The sequence below is a fragment of the Anser anser genome, assembly GCF_964211835.1.
Source record: "Anser anser genome assembly, chromosome: 3".
Classification (NCBI taxonomy): domain Eukaryota; kingdom Metazoa; phylum Chordata; class Aves; order Anseriformes; family Anatidae; genus Anser; species Anser anser.
Window position 1 is genome coordinate 105,941,154 of NC_139722.1, and position 18,580 is coordinate 105,959,733.

The 18,580-nt window shown below is 39.1% G+C and overlaps 1 protein-coding gene across 3 annotated transcripts in view; it reads right to left on the minus strand.

Moving 5' to 3' along the window:
• FSHR (follicle stimulating hormone receptor) overlaps positions 1-18,580 on the minus strand; it is an 86,193-nt gene that overhangs the window by 21,502 nt on the left and 46,111 nt on the right. For all 3 annotated transcript variants that reach the window (XM_083828199.1, XM_083828197.1, XM_083828198.1), the window contains exons 3-4: positions 6,590-6,664; positions 6,102-6,176 (exon numbers count right to left, since the gene is read on the minus strand). In XM_083828199.1, coding sequence (XP_083684325.1) covers positions 6,102-6,176; positions 6,590-6,664 — 150 coding nt within the window. The remainder of the gene's footprint in view (positions 1-6,101; positions 6,177-6,589; positions 6,665-18,580) is intronic.

Here is an 18,580-nt window from a genome sequence, read left to right on the forward strand (position 1 = left end):
CAAATAATAATAAAAAACAATCACTTACCACCATTTTAATCTTCTAATCTAAATGATGATACATTAATTCAATTGGAAATAACATTATTTCATGAAAGTTAGAGAAACTTAGGACACTTTGTTCCCAAGCACCGTTGATAGCAAGGAACTGAATACATGGGAACATTTCAGCAGTTTGCTTGATGGGAAATGGTCTTGATCCTCTGCATTTAGCCACCTTCAGCCTCCCACCGTACTGGGCACTGCTGGCTTCTGTTTTGCTGTTCACATCTGTGAAACGCTGTCCCAGAAATGCTGACTTTGAAGGACAATCCTGGTGCCCACAGCCAGGGAGGAAAATGGGGCACAGCTATTGACAGAGCTGCACCATGTCCAATTAATCAATTTTTGTTGTCCAGAACAGTAGTAAGGGTAGGAGAGGAGCAACAAATGATATTGCCATGCAGAAAGAGAAGGTTGGTGGCTGTTTGATGGCTGGAAGGAGGGCTGAATGCCTGGCTGGGGAAGTGCAGTAGGAAAGAGGAGCTGGAGTTTGTCCCAGCCACCAAAATATCTCATTACCATGCTGATGCTACCAAAGAAAGAGGAAATTTGGGTTCTTGAAAGGGTAATTATCTCTTTGTATTTTTAGTGTGTGAGATGTAGAGAATATTTTACTGAGAATATTGGTTCCTTAAGGTGTGTATTAGTAGTATATGGAAAGCATTTTTTATCTTGGCACTTAAACAGAACAATATTTTTCCATTACTGGATGCAATTTTTTTTGGGCAGATTCATTCCTGAATGGTGTTAGAAGGTGATGAAAAGCACTGCTTGAGACTGGAAAAAAGTGAAGGCATTCATTTGATGTTTATTATGAACCTAGACCATTTCAGAACAGTTGCAGACTTTCAAGTTTTACGAATTGAACTGAAACCAAACAGCCAAATGTGACAACCAAACCTAGAAGGACCAAAAAGGTCCATAAATAGTCATTCACTTGTAGGAATACTCATCTGAGCTCTCTGAGGTGGTATTTGGATATTCTCAGAGGTTCATATTGAAAAGCCAACTGGTTATCTTCCTCATAACAAAAAGCATTGCATTATATGTAGGAAAAAATTAAAGAAGTGTAGTGAATATTCATGAAGCCAATTTGGAAATGTTGCTGAAATGTCATTGACTGTTTCATCCCAGGGGTCAGAGTGGTCTGACATTACATTAGCTTAAAAATCACAGCTGTCATGTGTGACCAAGAAAGCTCTACAAAAATGCCTTTGAAAAACTATTGCATGTAGTTAAATAGAAAGCAGGATTAATGAAACAGGTGGATTTCATAAGCCTGTTATTATTTAAAGTACTTCTGCTCTTATACTTTGTGAAAGGAATTAGCCAAAAAAAAAATTAGAAGCAATAGAAGAAGAACCTTCAAATCCCCCCTTATAATATCTTAAAGTACACTCTCTAAATCATTGGAGAAGTGCAGGGTTTTATTTGAAAGGTGCCTTTACTTTAAATGAGTCATACGCTAAAAATTCATGCAATTCATTTTAAGAGCCACTTGTTAAATACAAATTACAGCACACATTTGCTTTAATAGGTAAATGAAGAAGCAAACTGCTTCCAAATATTGTGTGGTTATTGCAGAACCAAGAAGACAAGAAAAGCTTTCCTTTCTACTTTACTTTCCCAAGGAAAACTCGATCCTCTTGTTCCGGTAATGAAGGATGATGGTACTCTACTATATGCTGTTCAAGCACTACTCTCAATGGCAACTTAATCCAAATGACTCAAAACAGGTTAGCAGGGTTTTTGCCTTATATGTATGAATAAACACATTCAAGGCCTTGCGTGCCACAATACTACCGATCTTTCAAGTAATCCAAAATTGCTCAGGGTTCAGTTTACACGGGTGATTTGACATCACATGAGTGAGCAGCATGAGATGAAGAGGAAAGCATCTTCAACAAATCATTACATATTGAAGTAAATCTAAGGGTATGAGGCACTGATTGCACAGAGGCACGGAACAGTGATTAGGAATAGGAGAGGATGTTCTTTTAATTAATTGCAGAAAAAGAACTGAAAAAATACTTAGCTAGAGTGTGGCCTAGATCTCTCTTCTCTTTTTATTCAGCCAACAAATCTCCAGAGGCCTTTAAGTGGATAATCTTGTTAGAATGTAGATAATCCAATTTTCTGAATATCTTTCTTGAAGGACAGTTTTGTCAATATGTTTACCATATAATGTATACATCCTTAGTAGCCTTGCTTTAAACAAGTGTCCTCTTTAATCTGTGCTTTAACTGAGTTCCCCCTTGCCATATATAAACAGCTCAGTAAGAACCTGTTTTTCAAACGGCTGATGGCTGCTTTCCAAAGCTTTAATTATCTTTCTGAAAAAGCTTACTGGAGTCAGCATTTAAGAAAACATTGCACCAAGAGCACCAGAGAACACAATTTTTTCAGTAACTAATTCCTGGAAGATTCTGGCTGCTTATTTCCAGATACAGCAAATTTCCAGACCTTTTTCATACCAAGTTGGTAGGAGCTATTCTGACAAAATCTGGAACACAGTTTACTCCATCAACTTATTGAGGATGTTTGCTAAATTGCAAATGCAAGGTAGGCTGAGTTAAATTCAGCATCACTCAGGAAGTATTATTTATGTGCCCCTTAATCACGCTAGTGACTTTGTACTGCGCTCCAGCAAGAAAGTCCTCTGACTCATGTGAACTGGCCTTGCAGGCTATGCTGAGTCTATAATCCATGGCACTCACTGCTGGGCAAGGTCTTTAAACACAAGGCTCTCATGCAGAAGGATGGAGTGGATCGTCACTTCTTTTTATTGAAAATCCCATTCTATGAAAAGGGTCATCAGTTTGTGGACAGGACATCTCTATTAGGCATGACTAGCTTCATCTGCAACAAATACAGATCGGATTTAAGAAGCACGCCAGGCATACGTGTGTCAGGTTCTCCAAGAAATAAGGACAGGCAGGTACAAGCACCTGCAAGTCTTTGGAGCTGGGCTGTTCTCTCCACAATGAAAAATATTTTAGAGATAAAAAACACTTTCATGGCCTACATTTCCCTTCCCACCAACAATCTAGCTGTATGCCCTTAAAATTGATCTGAAAAAAAGCGTCACATTTAAACCTTTCTATTTTAAGATGAGATTGCTTAATACAGGACATCGATGCATGCACTGTAAAACAACCAAAGGACATAGAACTAATTTTGGAAAGAAAATAGGTTTGAAAAGCCATCACTGCATTATTAAACAGACAATGCCACAGCTCTCCCTAATGAGAGCCAGACAAATAATCTCGTACCCATGAAAAGGTCAACAAGTTACCATTTCGAAGCAGTCTGTCTCTTTGGCACATATCCAAGAAGACCAATTAACAATCCTCTTCACATCCTCTTCTAAAAGACTGGCAGGAAAGTTTAGGTTGCATTTTTCTAGAAGGCTTAGGATATTTCAGCATTGGATTTTAAAAGTATTTTTCTCGCCGTAGTATTTTTTGCCATACTAGTAATGATGATGCAGGAGACAAAGGGAGTGGGGTGAGTGGAAAATGTATTTGTACTCAAGTTGACACAGATAAAAGCATATTCATGTTCAACTGCTAGTGGCTATAACGAGCCCATAAAGCTGATGAGAGGGCTGACAATGTTAGCCAGAGCTTCTTGCCTGCCAATATATAAGATCTAGTGGCTATATGACTATTTTCGAAGCAGCACAGATAAAGTCTTGGAAGCAACAGTTGCAAAGGTCATTAAACTGATGGGCTATGGTGTCTAGCCTCCATCTCAGGCATTAACACTGATTAATTTGTCTCTCTTTTTTTTTTCTTTTCATTTTTTCTTTTTCCTTCTGAAAATGGCTAGTAAATATATATATATGTATATATATATATTTTTTTTTTCTCTGCAAGGTTTTCTGAACTGCATTTTAACAGTTCTGTCATAGCCACAGCACTGTCATGAGGAATCAGACTACATGTCTCATACCCTGCCGGCCTGCCACCAAGGCTGGAAACTTAAGAAAGAATCACAGCAAGCTCAGCAATGTGCACATACCAGAGCCCCCTGCTTTGGTGTGCTGGTTGCAGGTGGGTCTCACTAAACTTCTTTATCCTGAGATTCAGGGGTGCCTGTGTCAGCTATTCTGCTTTGTGGGACAGACCAGGAAGGATTACAGAGGTCTTACAGCAAGGTCTACAGCAAAAGATTGGGACAAAGACCTCTCCAAGTACATGACTTCCTCTCCAGCTCTGCTGCCTCACTGTGGTCTATTTGGAAAACTGGTGTGGACCCCAGCTGGAGATGCCCCTGGGGGACGGGCATCTGAGGGTAAGCCAACTTACTGCAAGTTCAGCTCTACTAATTCAGACACATCTGCCCTTTTTAAGTGGGGAACATAGCTCAGAAACTGCTGAAAAGCTGTCTCAATTAAAGTGTTTTAACGATATTCCTGTGATGTTAACTGATGTCGCTTCACCAAAGCCAAAGGTGTTACATAGATTTATACCCACAATGCAGCTACCTCAAACCTTGTCATTAATATGAAAGAAACATTCAGTAGTTCAGACTCTAGGAGGCGTGATGTCTGCACCTTTTGTACTATTCAGTCTTGCAAGAGCCTTTTTTGCCTCCTAAAATAAAAAACATGTAGTGGATGCAATATGAACCCATTAGTGTATTAAACACCAAAGATGGATTTTTTCAATTTAAATTAGAGAAAATGTTTGGAATGAAAATGAACTGGAATAACATGGCCATGGATAAAATCTGAAGAAACTTTCTAGTCACCAAATCATTGTGTTTCTGTAAAAGCTTTCTATGAAGAACAGAGAAAGGAGGGACCAGTGGAGAGCATCAATAATGTCAATAAACTACCTAATTAATGGGATACATGGAATAGAGACAGTAAGAAATGGGATACATTGTATAGTGATGAATAAACCTTATCTCTTAAAGTCCAAATCTCAAATCTTGAATCTTGAAGTTCAAATTCAAGCCAATGGCTCTTGGCATTTCTGAGCCCAGAATCTGCCAGACACCAGTGATTTTCAGAGACCTGAAACACCCATGCTTATTGGACCACTGACCTGATTTTATCCCATCTTTAAGAAGCAGCTAACCAGACAGTTAAGCACTTATTTACTCAAAAGTAGAGATTGTGATCAGCAAAGCTTCTTATATGAGCAAGGAAAAGAAGGTTGGGTGTATGTGCTCAACAGGATGGACATATGAAAGTCCAGATAATATCCTGTTTGGTATATATGCTGTTGTTCAGCAAAGAGCACTGTAGGAGCCTATTTAAGCTACAGCCATTAAAAACAATTACTGCTAAATGGAGTTAATTGGTTTTAATACATAGCAGAGGAGATGTCATTAGTCATGTTAAGGTCACATGCTAAAAGCTGTGAAAATATTTTGGGTAGTAGTTTATTTTAAGGATGGATTAAATTATCACTGAATTGTGATGGCAACCCCATGAGAGCAGATGTGGCAACCACAGTTGTGCAAACTGCATTCTTGATGAAGCTGGCTAATAAAATAAAGTTATTGCATATACCAGTACGTTTGCATTCTAAGGTTTTAATCATCTCACATCCAGTGTTAGTGAAAATCATTGCTATAACACTGTCGTTGCTAAAGAAAAGAGAACTTGAATGCTTAAGACCATGTGTATGAAGTATAACAGAAGACAGAGCCATAGCAAAGACAGATGAGAGATTTTTTGTCCTAAAGTTCTCAGGAGGAATTTCAACCTAGACCTGTTTTCATAGCCATAAAATAAATGCCCACATCCTTCTCTCATCACTCAGTTTCCACGTGTTACTTAGAAAAGCTCAGATATTTAGTGCGTGGAGACCGTTGGAGAATCTTCATAGATTCTTCGTAGACAATATTACCATCAACTTTTCTGAGGACCATGTGCAGGCTTGGGTGTGAAAACGTGGTTGACAATACGCAACTAAGTGTGTGGGGTGGGGGAGTGAAGACTGGGCATTACCACGTCGTCATCAAATTGCTTAGCACAGGTTGTATGGAAAGACATCTGTATCATTTAAAATTATAGTACTTTCAAAAAGCAAAAAAAATCTTACAAATATCTAAGGCTTGGAAGGTGCTGGAAGGCATCTTGATCAATGTACACGAGGTTGTTGGCCTTCTCAATTCTTCTGCAAAGAGAAAGTGAAACATCAGAAGAAATACATCAATATATTGATCTTAAACTGTCTGTGGTTGCATCCTAAAATATGTGTGGTTGCCCCAGGATGTAGCAGTACTGTACACTGACAGATTATTATTCTTTTTTTTGAGAGCAGATCTGCTTCCAAATAGCAGCCTACCACAGACTGGCAGACCCCACCGCTTTCTGATATCAGCAGTGGTTTGAGGATAGGTTTCAGACTGACCAGGGAAAGAATGAGAGTTAGATAAGAACATGGGAAAGACAGAGGGAGATTTCCAATGTTCCTGCATTACTATGGATTCTTCAGAGCTTACCTTAACCAAACTGCAAAACCTTGATACTTGCCTATAATTCATCTTTATAATTGTCTTCTTTGAATTTAGATTACTCATTACTTACATTTCATGTAGTTTGGGAAGGTTGGAAAACACATTTGCTTCTATGACCTCCAAGGCATCATTCTGTGAGATCTCTCTGAAAAATAATTAAAAAGTCAAGATATTTCAAGCCATGCTTTCAGCCAAAGGGTGAAAGCAGAGAATGGACAAGAGAAAAACTCACATGGAACTTCTTCCTAGATTACAGATCAGTTTTAAAAATCAGGTCGACATCAGATAATAAAACAGACCTCAGAAATGCCTATGACCTGCCACCAAAGGCAAACAATGAGAGTCTGGAACAATACATCTTCCGAGGCTGAAGCCTGTATCTAAAACAGTAGTCCTGCACCTCCTTCTGTCACCACACCCTGTGTGTATTGGAAGGCACCACCACTGGCTACTGGATCTCTGACATCACTAATTACTGATGAAGAATTAATGAAAGCTTTTAACTCAGTGCAGAAAATAGGGCATGAAAGGTGACCGAAATGGAGAAAACAGCTATGAAGTTCCCAAGAAATATGACACAGCCTCAGCAAGTAAGACATGCTGCTATATTGACCTGATGTAAACTTCAGAGATTAAAATTAAGTCACCAACAGACACATCCTTATTGACAGGAGCTGGAGACCACAGACGTGAAGAACTCTTCCATACCCTGGAGAAAACCCTATTTAATCTTTTCTATATATGATTAATGCCCACTTGCAGCCACAGAACTGCAGAATAAAAATGGCTAGTTTTCTGTTATCAACACACCAGAACACTCTTGCTAGTCCAGAGGACATATATCATTGCTTCCTTAATCTATGGGATGCCAAAGAGATAGCTCAGGTTTTAATATAATTCAGAGTTCAAGAATTCTCCTGGTAAATAAAGGGGAAATTACTGAAGTGCAACCCATCCTGATTCCTTCCCTTATACTGACAGTGACCAGGAAAGTTGAGGTGAAGATGACTATGCCAAAAGATTCAACATGACCATTTTTGAAAATGTTGCAAAAATGCTATTTCCCAGGCTGGGATCAGCTATTGGAAGTAAACATTGTAATGCAGATATAACTTGGTGATAGTGCGATGGTCCATTGGATTTTTCTGGTAATATAACTTTGCACATATTTTGAATTAAACCTTGAATAAATAGTCAGATTGTAAAGTGGCCATCACTTGCTCCTGGATAACTTGTTCTTTTGAAATTGTGATAGCTGCAAATAGATTCAAATAGGTCTGAGGTACAATAATGGATTGTGTTACAATCGATTCAGTGCACAGTCAACCGTCAAAAAAATGCCAAAATTATTACAAGTAATATAAAAATTATTCCACTACCTTTAAGTAACAACTGGAGTATACCTGACAAATTACCCACCCATTAAAGACAACAAAAGCCTTGCAAAAGAAGATAAATTGTTCATCTGACCTTTTCTGCTTTAAAAAACACTTCAGTGGTTTGGTACTTTTTAGTTTAATAACTCTGTATACTCAAGGCTTTTAGAGAAGAAATCCAGCTCTCTGCTCTGGTAACTAGAGAATAAGCAAATAAAAGTAGATGAGGACTGACCAATAGGCTACTGGTAGGGGAGCGATTTGTAGCTATTTGTAGTCACACCATGATGGGAAAGAGTTTAACAGTGCCGAAGCACCAGCTCACATGTGAACATGCCCCTCTTTATCATTTAGGTATCATCAGCAACAAGAAGCTTTGGCCGGTTTTCCTTCATGCTATGCAAGGTACACAGCCATCACAAGGGATGCTGCGCTTGAAAGCTTCCCACCTAAACAGACAAAGGGAAGTGGTGAAAACAGGTACGAAATGAGAAGTGACTTTTTCAGGGTCTCATGCAGCAAGTCCATGGGAGAGATAGGAGATGAGTCCCAGTTCCCACGGTTGTCATTCATTTTGGAGGGGGCTGGTGCTGCCCCTGCTGCGCTGTACCATAGAGAATTAACTCACAGGTCTCCACCAAGGATGTTTTTGTGGCATTTCCCACAGTCTAAAATGCAGTTTTCTAAAAAAAAACCAAACAACCAAACAACCCAACACAGAAAAAACAAAACTTTTAATACCAAAATAAATCTGTTTAGCCAGAAGAGATTTCACACCACAAAATAGCTCAGGGCAAAGTGCTGCAGATTTGTTGGCCTAATACAGACAAAAAAGTTTATTAAGAAAGCACAATGTGGTAGTGATCTCCCCCTCAGGGCTGTCAAGAATAATAATTTTTTATGATTCAGTCTGTTATCTAACTTTGAACCAACCTGGACAATATAAACATTTTAATCTAATTCTTACAAAAGAATGTTTCTGTATCAAGAGAGTGTTTTGGCTTTCTAGCACTGGGATAAGTTATGTGCTTTGTTTTGGTTTGAAAAATGGGAGATACAGGCCTGATTAAAGTAGTGCATGAACAAGTCATGACACTTTGGAAGGTTAGGAGAATACAGATTTAAGAAAGGAATGAAAGAGGAGTAGGAATAGAAATCTATAAACTGATTTTAAAAGATTAACTTTAAAAAAGAATTAAATAATACCCGTATGAGGGAGGATCAGATATTTGGGGAGTGACTTGGTTTCCATATGAATGTCCTCCCTTCACATTCGCAAAGACAAGTAAGTTCTTCAGGTAGGAATCAGTCTTCTGAGCTTTTTTCCCAGCATGGAAATGTTTTTTCTTTTTTTTCTTTTCTTTTTTTTTTTTTCCCTAACAGAGGCCATTACTATTCTTGGCCTTGGGGGTCTCCATGTACCTGTTACAGGCTGTCATTCGGGTAAGAAGGAGAAATAAAGAATGATTCAGTTTAAGAGAGCAGTCACATGCTGTGAACAATGAGCACCAGTCTGGGTTTTGTTTGCATGATTTCTGTGAACAATTTATTCATTCATAAATAGTGCCAAATGCACACCCTGCTCATCAAAAACCTGAAGAACACTGTCTTGGACAACAGTGGTATCTTTGGCACTGGAAGTATAAGCCAGTGCTGCTCACACCAAACAACTAACTCAACAGACTCAGATCCTCTCTAAAGGAGAGCAAATAACGCCTGCAGCAGTAGCTACAAACAGAAAAAAGCAGATTTCTGGCTAGTATTTGTGCATGAGATTTCTTTTACAGTATAAATACACATCAGTAGATGATTGCTCATAATGCAGATCTTATTATATGTCATCATGACAAAAGACGGGACTGTTATTACATTGTTTGCCTGTAATGAATGATAATATTAGCACCAGTGCTACCTATCACAGTAAATCCAGTCAGTAATTTGAGCATAATTCCTGATGCATGCAAGCTTTTGAATATACGGTATGTGAAACAATCAGAGGCAATTTCTTAAAGAGAAAAACCGACCACCCCCAAAACCCGAAATCACTCACTAACACCCCAATATTGCAAAATGCTTAAGCATCTGCCTAAACTCAGTTTCCACTGCATGCACAGCTTTACTGAAATAAACAGCGATTCTCAAAAGCATAAATTGTTTACCAAGCACAGCCTAAAAGAGGGAAGAGAATTCGGTAAAAGTGTTTTATTAAGGATAATTATTTTTTTAGTTTTCTTTAAAGAGAACAGATGACTTTAAGGTATGACAATAGCACACAAAGAAACATCCTCTAGTTTGCTACTAACATAGCAAACAGTAATCATTATCTGTTCAGAAGGAACCAATTGTAGTGCAGTGTTTCTACGTGCAATAGTCAGAGGAAGGAGAGAGCAGGAAAATGAAGAGGAAGATGACCTGCCTGCAAAGCTGCCCTCAGGCAGGGCTGGTACTGCAGCTTCGATGACATCTGCGACAGAGCCCAGCATGAGGCATAGGAAATACTCCCCTTCAAGCTAGCTGCATGCCAAGCACCATCTATAAAAATCGAGATACATTGAAATGGCCTTTTAAACAATTCTATTAGCAAAGAATTTATAGTTCATGCCAGTTTCTTTGCAGTCCTCTAAAGAAGTCTCTTAAACCAATCAAAGTCTTACAGTGAAAGCAAGACTACATTAAACTCACAAACTAATGGTCTCACAGCCAAGCAATCTCACATTTCAAATTAATGTAAGAATAAAAGACTGGGCATTTATTTGTCTATTATGACAAAAGTTATTTGTCTCTCTATTATGAGAAAAGTTTCTTTCAGGATCAGTGTGGGGCATATAGACAGGGATAGGGCAATTTCTTCCCTGCTAGAAAATGTGGCTTTTAAAAACGTGTGTGTATGTTTCCATATACAGGGTGTGTCACTACAGAAGTGAAGGTAAATCAGATCCTGGTATGCATCCACAGGGGTATTACTAGCAGAGACAGAAATGCAATCATCCCTCTCTACTCAGTGCTTGCCAGGCCACACCTGGATTACTGCATCCAGTTCTGGTCCCCAGAATTCAAAACAGATACAGATAGACTGCAGAGAGTCCAAATGAGGGCCACAAAGATGATCTAAAGGCTGGAGAACCTGCCCTATGAGGATGGAAGGATTGAAGGAGTTAGGTCTTTTCACCCTGGAGAAAAGAAGGCTCAGGTGGGACCTCGTCATAGTATTGCAGTACGTAACTGGTGGCTACAGAACGGGTGGAGGGTCTCTCTTCACAAGGAGCCACGTGGATAAGTCAAGGGGCAATGGGTACAAATTGCATCAGAAGAAGTTTCATCAGAAGTTTTCATCAGAAGTTTCATGATACAAGAAAGAAATTTTTACAGCGAGAACAATCCATCACTGGAACAACCTCTCCAGGAAAGTGGTGGAGGTTTTCAAGATGCAGTTGGATAGGGTGCTAGGTAATCTCATCTAAGCTCCCTTTTCCCATGGAAGGTTGGACCTACTGGATCCTATTTTATTTTCTTTTAATTTTATTTTTCCTTCCTTTAGATATACGTATTCTTTAGAGTACTTCTGCAGTTATATCAGACAATTTGTCAGGTCAGTTTTACTGAGAGGTTTGAGTGATGCAAAAATTTAAGCCAAGTTTAAGAAGGATTTAGCAGTAGCTGGTGTCACACAGAGAACCCCACCCAGGATTCATTGGGTGAGCACCCCTGGGAACAGCCTGTGATGTGTCTGAAATGAAAAATTAAACACTCAGCACTGGTATGTCAGTCTCAGGGTGGAAGGCCGAGGAGCTCTTATTTGTTTTGGACTGATCAAAACCAGGCCAATCTGGAATCTCCTTTTGAAAACTTCCCTCTACAGTGACAGCAAAATACTACCACATTGATTTAGACAGGTTACAAAAGAAAGGTTATTTTTCTTAAAAGTATTAGAGAATTTTAACCTTTTAAAAATAGATACTTGACACTTTATTCTGCCACTGTCCTTGTGAACATGAAAAACTTGTCTCCTACTATGATTCATTGAACACCACGGAGTTACAGGCTAATATATCTTAGTAGTTATTGACATTTCAAAAATGAATTCAAACACCGACTCTTCTCATCATCACTTTACTTTTGTGAAGGTATACATACATGGTGTACTGACCTGACTAAGTGTAACGTCCATTTAGCCAGCTAAGTATTAATACTGATTTCACACTTAGAACAAAATAGTCTATACGTAAGTCTTTGAAGGAGATTATCAGGAGGCACCAATACTGTGTCTTCCTGCTCTCTCCAAAGGGCATGGCACCATATTCTCAAGTAAATCAGTTCAGGCACAGGAAAAATAAAACACAAATTTCCACATGGCTGACTGAAGCAAAGGGGTTTTTAATTCTATCAGTACTTTAGCATCATGCCAGCAATCCAGATGAAAGTCTTTTGAGAGTTTGGTTGCATTAAATTAATTGTCCATGTAACAGTATTAAATTGGTCTCTCTAGTCTGAAAAAGCGTGTGATTAGTCTGCAGAATTGGAGCTGATAATGACCAAGTCCAGCCACAGAAGCCACATCATCATGAGAATTGATTTTATAATCAGTATAGTTTTCGGGGGATACATACCTCATACTACAGAGCTGAGGGGATGTATTATACTAATTTTAGTTTATTGCCAGTAAAGCTGAAACGGAATGAAGCCTTGCAAGTCAAACAAACCAGGACCAGGTCTTTGGAGGAAACGGCAGCCTTCAGCAGAAAGAAGGCTCCAGGGCCTGGAGCCAGCAGTATACATGCTGACCTTGCACCACCATCCCTCTACTTCACATCTGGGATGGATAGCTGCTACCCTGTGGCTGCTCTCTTGGTCTAAAATTAAACTCCAAATCTCCACTTCTTTTTTTGAGTAAGCAGTTCCAGGCTGCCCTTAATAGAGGAATGCTGATGTGACTCTGCTTGCAGTGGACTGGGAGTTATTGTGGCCATGTGTGCAGTTTTGGAAGGTGCAAACTACAGGGAAAATGGCTGAGTAGTAGCTATAAAGCAAAAGTACTTATTAAGCAATACCCATGCAGGTGTTGAGATTTAGGTTTCATATGTTCATACGAGATCCTCCATATATATTGGGAGGTTCTTTCTGAAGCAGTTAAAAAGAGACAGAGGCCCTGCCTGGACCTCCTCTGGAGGAAATGAAACACAAACTCTCAGTCCTCCCGATCACAGCTGGTGTCACAGAGTAAGATGTTTGTACCCTGGTGCTGCCCAGCCACTTGGGCAGATAGATATACCTGCTGCCCCAGCATCCCGGCTGACCAACAACCAAACTGCTGTGGGGAAGGTGATGAAGTCACTGGAGTTTTACATTGACTGTGAAAGCTTGTAGGGAAGGCAGAAAGATTCCTTGAAAATATAAGCACCCACCCTAGCAGTGGTACTTCTTTCTCAGACATGATGGGCCCCAGAGGATCTTGAGACCCCGGTGGTAAAGAAGGTGGTTGTTCAGCTGAGAAAGGGTCCTCCTTGTTCAGAGATGCTGACACAAGCATTATGCCTGCCTCATAATTCCCGTGGAAATGGGCTAGCAGTGTTTATTGCCACTTATTTTTTATTGCTTCTTTGCTGGCTTTGGTAGTCAGCTAATGATGAATAGTTTTATTGAGAATGACCTGGGCAGATGAGAAAATTATGCTGGGGATAATCAACCAGGAGAGCAGCTGAATGAAGAAACTGGAAGCCTTGCTCCAGAGAAGACTGACACCTGCCTGACCCCAATACTCTTCCTGTAGCAAACTACAGTTCAAATTCATTTCAGGGAAATATCAATAGGCATATTGTCTTGGACTTTGGCTTACAGGACCCAAAGTCTTTCAAAAGAGACCATCTTGAAGCAGATATTCCTGGACAATTTAACAGCCAGTTTTAAAATGTTTTAAGCAAGCAGACACACAAAGGAAATGCCCCCGGAGAACTGTTCATTACTAACTCCGATGTGTTACAGAAATGGGGAGATCCAGAATAACAAGTGTCTCACATACGCACAAATAAACTTTTTATCTAAGAGGGGAAAATTGTAAAAAGAAACTCTCTTACTCCTCAGTTATGGCAATAAAAATGTTCCCGGGCTTATGAGAAGACCCTGAATATTTGCCAGAGCATCATGCAGTATGTTACACCCACTTCAATGAAAATAAATCCCCCTGACCTACCATTAGAAAGATATTTGCACTGTCTAATGTTAAATATAATTATGAATACAGACATTATCTTACAGCTGCTATCATCCACTACGTCTTCCAAATGTCTTCTTGAAGGGATTTAGGCCTCTCTTAGTCAGTGTTCCACAATCCCTGCAAAATATATTTTTCTATCACAGAGATTTCTTCATTTCTCTTTGTGTTCATTCATTCCTCCCATAATGTAGGCTTGACCCCACAAACTTTTATTTTTGAGCTTTGGCTCCAGATTCAGCCAAGACCCTACTGCATAAATATTTGCTTGATTGGGGCACCCAGATATAACCTACTTGGTGAAGGGATCTACTATGCTTCCAAAGTTAAATCCAAACCTCTCTTTGTAACAGAATACCACAGAAAACACAAACACCAGAAAAAAGCTACTGAGTCAAAAGCTTTAAAAAACAAACATGCAATGAGGATGACTTACCTGATTGAGGTTGAACAGACAACTGTTCTATCAAAAGCAGACAAAAATCACCAGTAAGCCCAAATCTACAGGTTCTCTCTTGGAAGACATAAAGATGACACACTGTACAAAAATGGGAATTACATACAATCCCTATTTTTTTTTTCCCAAGGAGCTAACGACAGCAAAGAGGAGCCTGATTCAGTAAATCTAGTCTTATTTGACAAATAACTGATCAGATCTCCACTATGAAACCTTTGCTCCTTGGGAAATCACATGCTTCCACCTGAATTTCCCTGGCATAAATTAATTCTCTTCACTTGCAAACACTGCAAGACTGCACACAGGTAAGAAAGTCTTAACAGGGGGAAGGAATTATGTCATACAACTCGAGTGAAAATCCAATATATTAATATATCGTGTTGTTTGTGTTTGTGTGTTTATAAACAGAATATTCCAATAAAAGCAATAAAATAATAGCCACATGATGGTGGTTACTCACTATTATTAGTGAGCAGGAGCCTTTCTGCACGTGTAACTCCATTTACAGGGAAGATGGTCATGAACTTTGTTTATGAGAGTCTCTGGCACAACTATGCTGTGTAACCTTATATTTGGAGAAAGTTTAGACAAACAAGGGCTTCCTGCTACCATCTGCAGCTACAGTGCTTTCACAAGAAACTCCTCAGGCTGGACTCAGCCCTTTCAGAAGTCTTCAGTACTAATTCCTCCAGAGAAGTCTTCAGAGGAACAAGGTGCAACGTTTGAGAAGGCAACTCCTGATGCTAGGGAGTGATTTGTTAAGACCACTTTGGTCTCCCTGGGAGCTCTTCACATTATCCTGGGTCATAACTTACTGGAGACAGAAAGAAGCTGAAGATAAAGATGATGCAGAAAACCTTATCTGAAGTAGTTCTTCCTTCTTCATCAAGGGAAAGGTAAGTGGGATACTCCTCTCTAGCCATACCGCTTAAAGGAGGAGGCTGAACAAGAAATGTGGTTTGAATACAGAAACAATGCTGTCCTTGGAAGTTGCTGTATCTCTTCCCCTGCTGTACTGCACTGCATATACTTATGACATTTTTCTGTCTGGCTTCCTGTAACAATGTAAACAAACTGGGACTTGCAGCATACTCACACTGCACAAGCCTGGCAAAACCTTTCCTGTTTCCAGTAAAGCATTTTGAAAAAAAATAATACTGATAAGGGAGGAAAAAAAAAGAAAACAAAACAGAAGAGATCCCAAACCACAAAAAATAACATTTGGAAAAGTTGTATTGATGAAATACAATAAAAAAATTAAAAAAAGGAGAATGAAGTGCATGATTTCTGATTACTGTTATTGCTTTGGTTGAGACTGAAAGAGATTTCACACTTTACTGTAGAAGGCATGTAAATCCTTTGATTTTAATATTTTGGATCTGTATTTACATTAAGATTCTAAATTTTAGAGAAGTGTATAATTTTTCTGTAATTTAAAATAAGTATTGTCTCTAGAAACCACACAGCTCAATACACAAAGGGACAAAGAAGTGCAGACACTTGAAAGCAATCCTCTGAGAACAGTTTAGTTTTCAGATTTAAATGAATGTTTTGTGTGCATTACATACCAAATTAAAAACTAAAAGGTAAATGCCTTAGTGTTCTTTTCATCATACTAAAAACAAAATGTATTTTGAGTCTAGAGCAGCTTATTTTCACAAGAAAATGAGGAAACAAATATAACGCATATTATGGAACGTCATCAGATTTCCCTCTGAAAGATCTTCTAACTTGAAGTTACCCAAAGCCCTAAGGATTTAGAGTGGATCCCTGGGGAGGATTGTATTTTTCTTACATGCAGAAATGCACAATAAACAGAAAGCGACCAGCAAGAACAACACATACTTTTTTTTTCTATACAGAATAATTTGGCAGTCAAGGAAATGTGGTTTCATTATATTCTTTCTACTAGTTTGAAGATACCTCTGCAAGATTGCTCAGGTTAAGAGACATAGAAGGGAAAAGATTCCCCAGATGAATCCCTTGTTTCCCATTCTCAGCTGGTAGCCTTTGGTTTGGATGGATTAAGTAGCAGGTAAGTACATGGGCTTTTAACTTGTGGCTTCCCTGTGCGTTAAATTGCTGGTAGAATGAAGTGAGTGCTTCAAAATGGTAGGCTCAGGAGTTATTTCTACAGTGGCACCTATTTAACTTAAGGACCATGCAAAGCCTCCAATCATATGCTTTCGTTTTACTGTTAGTGTAGTTTTACTCAGATTTAGTTGATCCTAATCAACAAGCTTCTACTCTGTCTCTCTCTTTTTCTTTTCTATTAGGTGATATACATTATATCTCAGTTTCAGTTAAACAAATACAACTCTACAAGCACACAAGTCCCAACTAGCAAAAAAGTTTAGTTTATGATACCTATTAAGAGAGTTTCATGCTAACAGTGGCTGAACTTCTGCTCACTTTTTTCTTCATGTGCTGCTAAGGTCATACAGTGAAGACTGAGAGGGGCCAAGAAACTCACACTCACTTGGGTACTACCTGGACTCAGTACACTCCTATATGCCATCCAGTTCAGTGATTCTCCTAGATATGTTTTGCCTCCTCATTCAAATGGTCCAGAAGAGTAGCAACAGGATGCCTGCTCTTGTTTTCCTCCTCCTTAAAGATCTGCAGATGGAGATGGAGACTCACTAGGAGAGTTAAATGTTGTGCGTGACATGACTGGTGAGTAAGGTGCCAAAGGGGGAGAAAGAGGACTCCCATTAAATCGGGAAGAAAGCCCTTGATTTTCCTTTGGGTCACATTTAGTTAAAAGTAAGATGGAAAGACTTTATTAGATAAGACTGATGAAATCCTCCATCTATCCAAAAATGAGCCACTGCACGGCAGAAGCAATCTGACCTTCCCACAGTGTCCCACAGTGGAGCTTGGTCACCCACATCACATCTCCTGAAGGTACAATCTGAGATTGGCATTTCATGGTATGCAATCCACCAACCTACCCATTTGAAAATAAACCATCGATCACACATATGCAGATATGGATATGAAAAAGTGACCCAGAATTCTGGGGGTTCCAAGTCCTACTACCCTCTGCCTGAGTCATCCTCCTGTCATAGGAAGCTTGTTGTGGCATATTTTGTGTGGGAGGAAGGATGGGGGAGCAAGGAAGAACAACCCAAATTCTACTTTGTCCTTTGGTCCTAAAATTATGCATAATTCACAACAGACTAATAAAAGAACAAAATGACTACAAAAGAGGAAAGAGTAGGAAATAAGGGGAAAACTTCCTTGTTGCATATTGTATCTTCAATTGAATGCCAGAATTAATCTGAATGAATTATATTTTTTAATTTGTTTAACTATGTTAATAGACACCATGCACTAGTGGTTTTAGCAGTGGTTTTAGCAGTATTTTTTCTTTGTATGTATGACTCAAGAATTACCATAGCAACTTGATTCCTAATTAGCCTTCAGTTAGTAACAATCAATATGATTAGACAAGGTTATTGCTGGAATAAGCTCAATAGATTTTAAAAAAGGCTACTGAGAGCCAATAATGGCTAGAAGAGAATGAGCAGACTCCTGGACAATCTCCCCCAGTGGATGGTTGCTGTTCTGCTGTTGCTCACCCTCCAATGAACAAAAGAAGTCATGGCAAAGGAGAACCTTGCCATTTACGTGACTGCAGAAAGCTTTTAAACCATGAACAAATTCACAAAATATGGAGAATGGAAACATTCTTAGATTTGCAGACAAAAAGATACTTTATGCGTACATTGTTGGGACTGATGTTGACTTCACACCACCGCAAAGCAAAAATATGTATATCATTGATTTTTGTCAGTGTCCCTACATTTGTAATCAACATTTCTATGTGGGAAGGATACTTGAAACCTGGAATAAAGTGAGAATGAACAGTACACAGGAATGGGATTTAAGCAAGTTCAGTGCTCAGATGACATCCCATTAGGAACTCCTTCCTCTAGTGACCTGAGTGATTGCACATCACTGACAAATTTGCCCATCATTTTTACCATCTTTTTTTCAACTGTTAACATGTTCTCT